General features: G+C 37.6%; 1 protein-coding gene across 4 annotated transcripts in view; it reads right to left on the bottom strand.

Moving 5' to 3' along the window:
* Positions 1 to 40: 40 nt before the first annotated feature.
* Positions 41 to 8,782, bottom strand: part of LOC108142951 (guanylate cyclase soluble subunit beta-1) — a 54,005-nt gene continuing 45,263 nt past the window's right edge. For all 4 annotated transcript variants that reach the window (XM_017267089.1, XM_017267088.1, XM_017267090.1 and 1 more), the window contains 2 exons: positions 7,874 to 8,459; positions 41 to 1,134 (listed from right to left, as the gene is read on the bottom strand). In XM_017267089.1, the coding sequence (XP_017122578.1) occupies positions 8,159 to 8,459 (301 nt within the window). In that variant the 3' untranslated portion in view covers positions 41 to 1,134; positions 7,874 to 8,158. The remainder of the gene's footprint in view (positions 1,135 to 7,873; positions 8,460 to 8,782) is intronic.

The raw sequence follows: 8,782 nt of genomic DNA, 5'->3' as shown, positions 1-8,782 counted from the left end.
GTGCTTGATTACTAAATGTAAGTGCACAATTAAAAATTTATTTTCAGGGTTCAATAAAATATTTTTATTTGTTTCTGCGTATGTGTATCTTGCGATTTACTCGTGGGTTACAGTTACATATTTTTTTACTTTAACATATTTAACATTTACTCCATTCTGTGTACAGATGAAAACAGTTAAGGAGCGGAGTGGGAGGGGTGATGGCTTAGTAAGTTTAGCACTTAACACCTCTTAGCCTTTTTATAGTACAAGTAAGTATCTAAGATTTACACTCAACACGTCTTTTTTTGGATCGAGTCTATTTTGGACCAGATATTAAACTACGCTTTGCTTAGAAGAACTTTCAGCTGAACAGTTGGATATATTTTGGAGTATTTGCATCTGTGCACATTAATATTGCTCTGAATATATCTGTATAAAGGTATGTATTAACTATAGTCCCCGATTTCAGAGAGAGAAAGACTTTCGGCGTGATGGCTTAAGAACTATAAAGCTATTTTTCAGTTATAGTAAAGTAGAGATTTGTCCTTCGTAACAATGCCCATAGATCAATGTAAACTTAAAGAAACTGCGGATTGGAGAGTTCTTAGCCTATAGTCCTATTTTCTTGATGCTCCGCTGTGGACTAGAGAACATTTATCTATGTAAATACTTGCTTGTGTTTCGGTTGTACACTTGTATAGAGTTTACATTTTGGTGCAGTTGAGTTTGCTAACAATTTGGTATTTGTTTACCGGTCAGTAGCCCTGTATAGAAGTTGACGAACCCAATTACATATATTTATTTATATTACTCATATATCTTTGTTATTTTGTTTTGGTTTTTCTTTGGTGCCTTGTGGTTATGCTAATTTACGTTTACGGCTTAATTAAGTTGACCCAATAGTTGAGTGGTTTAGTTAGAATATTTGCCTTACATTTTTTCGCTCGTCGATTTTTACAGTTTGAGAATTGTTGCCTTTAGATTTATATAGTTACACGAAAAAGTTCAGCCTAAGAAACCATCACAAAGTAGAATAATAATAAATACACATTAACATATTACATTTTCCTTACACAACAATACACAGCTACAAGGACTCACACAAACACACACTTAGATGATTTTAAACATTTTTACAGAATAATCCACAGGCTGAAACGAGAAAAAAATTTACAGCGATATTAGTGGTAATGTTTTAAGAACTGCAGACACAAAATGGGAAATACTTTAATGTCGGTCACGAACTGCCCCGCAGCCAATGCGGCTATTTTCTACACCGAGAAAAAGTTGGGTATTGTTTAAAAAAACTGGCAATTGTTTTAGGTGCAAAAACGGCGTTGAACAATTTTAAAACGTTGAACGCTTCATGCTAATTTTTCGTTACCTATTGTTACAATAATCTTTGTTTTACTTATGATTCTCTGTTTTCGCTCTATAGACAACAACAACTTATTTGCAATATTGTTATTTGTAATATTAAGTATTTAAAATTGTTTTTTACAATTTATTTTTTATTTTACTAAATTTTTAACTCTGCAAATTTCTTCATCATTGAAAAGTGCTCTAGAAATTTAAGTTTATTCAGAACTTTGTGAATTATTATTTTTTTGGCCTTTAAACGTAAGTACTTAAAACATTTGAAGCTGATGTCGTTTGTTTTATTCCTCTGTATGAAAGGACTATAGAAATCAGAGCTGTGTTTTTGTTTGCCTAACCGTTTGGCTCCCGTGAGCACGCAATTCAATTTAACCCTTCACGCCCAATTACGCCGTAAAGCCGGTACCAGGATCGCAGCAAACGCAGGACTCACAGGACACACGAGGAGGGAACAGTGTCAATGTCAAAAGTTGGACTTTGGCCATGTGGAATCGTTACTGAACGAGAAACTTGGTTTGTTTTTCCACCGGACTCTTGTTTGTTATGCCAACTGCGTGCGGGTGAAGCGGTGTTTCGTCCACAAAATAGTCCAGCTACAAAGGCGCAAACAACTTTTGATTGCCAAAAACTGGCCAACCTATGTCGGCTGCCTTTGTTGAGAAATTTTCTAAATTTCAATCACGTAAGCAATTCTTTTTCCCTTTTTCCTACCCCACAAAAAGGAGAAAGTTTAAAGGTCTGCCAGAAAACGATTATTTATAGCATTAGTGGAGTCAGTTTTATGGCTCCCTACAGTTTTGTTTTACAGCCAGCTCTATCCATTTGCGGTTTGGCAACTTCGGGATTTCAATTTGGGTCAGGTGAAAAACCTGTTAAAATAAATATCTCGTAGTTTAAATATTGTTACCAAAATGTTTGTTCAGCATTTCTCTATTTGTTTTCTGTATAAATTTAACGTAATGTTATATATGCTTAATTTTTCTTTTTAATTAAAAAAAAGCCTTTAAGAGAAGTAGTGAAGACAAAATTAAATTTAAAATAAAAATTATAATTTTTTTTTTTTTAATTCAATTTGTATTGGTTATAAATAAATTAAAATCAACTCAGGTAAATAAGTCCTTGATTAAACCGAAATTACCAATTTTGTGTTAATATATTATTATGCAAAACATAAAGTTTATTTTTAAGACAAGTTTCTGGTGTGCAACCGGGAAATGAATAAGTAAATCCACGCAGTTGATAGTAATTGCACATGCATGTTAACCCCGAACCACTGACAGCATCCGTTTCCCTCCCTTACCTTCTTTTCAGATCCTGCTGACACGCTAAGCAATTTAACAATTTTACAGACAATTAAACAACAACATCCTCGAGTCCTCGGCTGTCCTTCGGCCGAGCTGTCATTGAATCGACTAAGGCTACGACGACAAAATGGCTTAAATGTACTTGCATCTCCTCTTCACATATATAAAATATCGATTAGTTTAATATGCAGAAATAGCAGCAAGTGTATCTTTGGGGGTCATCCTGTTACGCCCCTTTTGCCTCCAACCGCCACCACCCGTCAACCACATATACATTGAACATACACATGGGAATTTTCAACAAATTGAATTAAAATTGTAAATATCGCATCCGAGTGGCTTGGTTCGAACTTTATGGCCCCACAAATCAAATACACGAAGGTGACCCGAATGTTGGCCATACGCCCCGTGGACACTCTTAGCAAAAAAAATAAGCGGAAAGTGGTGGGAAAAATGACAACTTTGCACCCCCTTTTCTGTCTGAAAAGTTTACGCCTTTGTGTCGAGCTGAATTTAAAAAAAAAAAGCAAAACCGGCTGAAAGAAAATGTGTTGGGTTAAAAAACAGCAATTGCCAGGAAAAAAGTGCATCGGAAACTGGTCCATGAAAAGTTACCAATATTGATGTTGCGGGCGTATCCAAGATTGCTTTCTTTTCCTTTTTCCACGCTTACTGTTCTCGCAGCAAATTGCATTCGATTGGATAAAAAGCATAAACTTTGAGTTCACACACTCGATTTGCCTTGTTGATAACGGATATGTGGAAATATATACTCGCTCAGGGAAATAAATATTTTCACTAGTGAGAATTACTGGTAGAAAATATTGTAGTATTGTTGAGAACACGAGAATTGGTTTTAAAATGGTGTCTAAGTAACAATCGTGGATTTAATGCATTTTGAATTTATATATTCGTTTTAAAAAACCAATTAATTTTTTAAACATTAACGAAGCAATCAGAACCATAAGGACTTTAATTATTAACACTATATTTTTTTTAAAGAATTGTCTAAAATTGCGAATAGTATTCTTCATGAAATCATACACTTTATGAACTTTTATTTGAATTTTCCCATCTGTTATTAGATTTTATAATTTTGCTCCGCTCGTAAGCTTAAGCATTTGAAAATCTTCTAGCAGATGCAAAACAGTGCAAATGCATTCATCTTTAAGTCTCCGGCTGCCATAACAACTGGTACTGCGACTGCTCCTTACGCACTCCGATGCCAACTGTATAAACAGCGATCCGGTTCAATTTGGTATGGTAAACCCCGACTCAAATTGATTTGTTGTCGGCAGCATTTACAGGCAAGTCAACTTGATTTGCCGGTCGGATGTGGGCGTGGCCAGTTGCAACTGTATGCAAATGAATGCCATCGAAGTCATTGTGTTTGCCCAGGAACTATTTGCGGTGGAAAGGCTAGGCGAAAGTCAGTTAATGTTTTTATGCGTCTGCAGTTGAATGTTTGCCTGTTTGCTATCATTCCAACTTTAATTGAAATTAGTGCCGAGTTTTCGATTAAGCCACGCCTCGACCGTTTACGCCTGCCAATGTTGATCTGTCTCTGACAAGGACCAAGGTTTGCTGCAGTTAAATTACCCGAGGGCACATTCCTGCCAAATGAATACCTGCCGGAACGGAATGTCCTGCATCCGAGTATCATTTATTAATAAACCCCTCGAGTTGGGGCAATAAAACTTGTTTTGCCTTGGAAAACTGGCTGTACAGTCGACAGTAATCTAAATAGGAAAACTTTTATGTTGGCCGCCCTGAAAAACTAAGCAAGCTGGAAAAACTTTCGCCCCCACACAATTTTCCACCCTTCGGATTCTGTGTGAGGTGAGCAAAAAGAGATGGGATAATTCAATGAGGAGCGGGTTTCCTTTGACTGCCAAAAGTGTGCCAACATGTGAGTAATTTATTTGGAATATGCAGGTCAACCCTTTTTGGAGCCACGTGGCGTCAGCGTAACTCATCTGCCATGAGTCCCATTATCGTCTCATCAGTCTTATTACTATATAAGCGTTATTATGTAACACAATTTTCTTTCTTATCTTTTCTTTTCTTTTCTTTTCTTTTCATTTCTTATTTTGCCCCCCTATTTATTCGTCACAGAAGAGTCGCCTTGGGAGCTGTGAGTAGAAAAGAAGCCCTTGCCTCTGACATTTTGTCGTCGGCTCATCGCAATCATAATTTTCATATTTATGAATTTTAAATGAGACAGAGACCGGGTCTTCGGTCTTCGGTATTCTCTCCCTGCAGCTGACAAACTTTGCACGCCTGTCACTGGCAATTTCAACTTAATGTTTAATAAGATGCCCCGGCCATGAATGCCACGCCCAGTTGTCGCACAAGAGCTTAACGCCGTATTTAGTCGGGTAAATATTTATTTGATTGGTATTTTTCGCTATATCCGGATTTGTATGTTAGCTCACACAGCAAACGGAAATTGTGCGAGGTCGATGCCAGCACCGCGTTATTTCCATATTTCCCAATGATGCGGAAATGTAAAGAAAAATCGCTCTTTTGTTGCGGACCGAATGAATTTGCTCCACTCAAAATCCATACATATATCTGTCTGGTGAATGATAAATGATTCTGAAGACGAGCTGATGAGGCGAAATGCAGGCTCATTAAAGCTGCTTCATTAAAGAAATTACGCCCATTACCAAATCAAATAGAAATAGTTTTAAGTCCATAAATTATTAATATTAAACAAATCAACATTTATTTATTTCTTAAGTATGCCATATTACTTTGAACGTAGCTGTAAAGGCAAGTAGCATTGCAATCGAAGGCGCCGCTCATTAAAAATAATTGCAACTCTGAAGTGGTTTTGTATGGCCAATGCATGCATCCCCTCACAGCGGTCCTTTAAAGTGGACTAACTTAAATAAGGAAAAGGCAGCCACCGCATCCCTCAAACAACTTCCTTTACAAAACAGGGCGGATGTAAAGAATAAATAAGACTAAATAGGAAAAATGAGAAAAATTATGAGCAAACGAAAAAAAGAGAAAGAAGGGGAACGGAAACCGGGCTGAATTACTTGGGTGCCTGTGCCTCCAAATCAGGCAACTTTTATGGGTATTTTGTACTTTTTATTTTTGGCTCCAATGAATTTCAATGAGCGACAAGGGATCCACTGAAATGCTGGGATTTATTAAAAATGCTGGACCACATTTCGGGACATTTAATTAGGGAATCGGAATCATAAACGGCTTTACCAGCGTGCAGACGTTGAGAACTAATCAATGTTGATCCATTTCTAACGAGGCATCGTTAGAGTTCCAGAATTACATACGCCCACTTTTCTGCCAGTTGAATGGCATCATCAAAATGCCTGCCAACTTCTAAGTCATCAAATTGCATGCCAACTTGTTGTTGCCGCTGGCATTTAACGATAATGTGCGCTATATCGAGGCCATAAGCAGAGATATGCTATATATAACTGAAGGATAGACAGATATACGATATGTGTGTGTGCACTTAAAACGCCAGTATCAAATTTGGGGCAACCGAATTTTCCTGCATTTTTTTTTATCTGTGGCATGCTACTTAACTTATATTCGAATGAGTTTGTGAGAGGGCTTTTAATGCGATTTCTTTATCCTTTGTGACATTATATATTCAGTTTTCGACAAAAATAGAAACGAGGGTAGCTAGAAACATATGCAGTAAAGAAAGTAACATCCTTAAAAATGAGTTAAGCAAAACTAAGTTTGCGGTCAGTGCGGGATGAAAATTATGACCTATTAACCATGATTATTTAATTTCTCTAAGCCCATTATTTAATATTGCGTTTTAATTAAGAAATATAATCTTAATTTTTTTTATCAAACTTGATTATTTTGATAAATTTGGGGGCGCTACAGAAATCACTAAGGTTTGCAGCCTTTTTGTAATGGTGTGTAAGAGTGTGCAACAACATATTTGAAATCTATAAGACCTTAGAATTTATTTAAAAAAACGACACCTTTTTAAGTGTTTTTAAAGCACTAGTGATTTCCGAGGAACCTCAAAATGCAATTATGAAATCATAATAATCTAAGATAAAAATATTGATTTTATATTTTAAACTAAATTGTACCGTATTGTTTGTTTAAAATGTCAATAAGCAATTTAGATTTTAAAACTGCCCACGCAGTGCCATATTCTTAGGATTCCCAGTGCCTTGAGCATGTTCGCCCGTTTGTTCTTGCCCAATATTTGCTTTCAAAATATGTGCTAAATTCTATGCACATCCCCCAGTTCCCCGATTAAGCCGAATTTGCTCCTTTCTGCGGTATTTTTGGTTGAAATAGAACTCCTTGCTTGCATCTTGGTTGGCCAAAACTTTGTAAATAAATACACACACACATAGAATAAATAGCAGAGCGTCAGCTCAAGGACAAAGTGTGGTCTGGGCTGTGGGGCGGAAGAAGGGTTGGCAGGGGGCGTGGCAGGACGAAAGGCTTTTGCGCTTTCGCTGGCTGGTGTGTTGACAAAATCCTTTCGAGTTCGAGAGACAGAGATATATATTTAACTATTTGGCATATTATGGCTTTTATATTGAGTTGTTTTGGACTTATCTAGTTTACTGCCGAACGGATTGGGCCAAAACGGGTTGAAACTTGTCCTGACACAAAATATTATTTATGGCTGGCATTAGAATTTGTCCAAAGAAGGCTAATTTGTAAGGGTTGACATAAGATAATGCGAAATAAATTACGTGCACGGAGAATAACATTTGCAATTAAGTATTACTGGTATAAAAACTAGTAAGCTTTTAAGCTTAAACTTATTTCACTCTAGATCAGTTTTAGTTTTATTTAAGAATAATAGTTCCAAAGTCCCGAATTATTGTTTTTACAGTGTAGTCACAAGATATGTAAATCATTTCATAGGTGACTCGGCAAAGTGCTTTAAAAACTATCAATTGAGCTAAAATTAATTTGATTGGATGTTTTTATTTATTGGACATTTAGCTAATTTAATACAGAATTTATTTGGCTGACAAAGTTGAACTTACTTCATTATTACTATTAACTGTGTGATCTGGAGTAAAATAAAAAATAAATAAATAAATAGTGCCAAAGTCCCGAATGATTGTTTCCCCAGTGTAGACACACGATATGTAAATCATTTGTAAAGTGACTCGGCTAAGTGGTTGGGCTGCATGGGTTGGTTTGGCTTGAATGGTTGCAGATAGTAGAGCATTAGCATAAATTACCTTGCACAACGATCCGACGTTCCTCGAGCTCCAGCCGCAGTGTGCCAGCAGCAACAATCACACAATGTCAAGAACACACACTTGGGTTGCAGGACGCAGGATGCAGGATGCTGGATGCAGGTTGCAGGATGCGGGACGACAAACACAAAGGCATAGAAATGAAGTGGTTAAGTGGTCCAAGGACCTTCAGATTTTGCCGCAGACATTCGGACAGATGGAGTCACGCACGCAGTGGCAACTTTACAGGATGTTTCAGCAGCAGCAAGACGAGTCCTTGCACATTTCCTATGTGCCCCCGCTGGCGGACGAAGTACGTGACACGCTGGCATGTCCTGCCGCCCCCCGTTGCCCGGCTGAGCCAATGGGAGTGGCACAGCCAGCCGTCGGTGTTGTTGGCTGCAGCAGCGGCGAGTCTAAGCTCCCGTTTCCACCGCCTCCGCTTGTCAAGGAAGTGCCTCCCATAATGCTGCTCGTGGCACGCGTTAGGAACCAACAGTCCATGGGCGTCGGCTTGCCCTTCATGATCACCGGTCCGCGGTACTCCAAGTGGAACGAGTCATCCTGGTTGATCGCCAGACAGAGGAGTCTGCAAAAGCGGAAAGGGTAGACCGTACATTTAACTAAAACTATTATTTCAGTAATTAAACAAATCAAAAAAGAAGCGAAAAATGCACTATGAAATCATACTATAGGACTATTCTTTGAGAGGTAATAAAAACAACTTAAAGTTCTTAAAATATTTTTTGAAAGTGTTGTACGTGACAAGTTTGACTGTTAAAGTGCGGCCCTAAATTTAAGTTACTGAGTTGCTATAATGCACTCTGAATGATGTATCTCGGGGTCATTATTTTCTCAATCTACACACCAATAAATTTCAGCTATAATATCTCCCTGTGCATCGCAAGAAAT

The sequence above is a fragment of the Drosophila elegans genome, unplaced genomic scaffold (genome assembly GCF_018152505.1).
Source record: "Drosophila elegans isolate 14027-0461.03 unplaced genomic scaffold, ASM1815250v1 contig_468, whole genome shotgun sequence".
Lineage (NCBI taxonomy): Eukaryota > Metazoa > Arthropoda > Insecta > Diptera > Drosophilidae > Drosophila > Drosophila elegans.
This window is presented reverse-complemented; position numbering and strand designations above follow the sequence as displayed.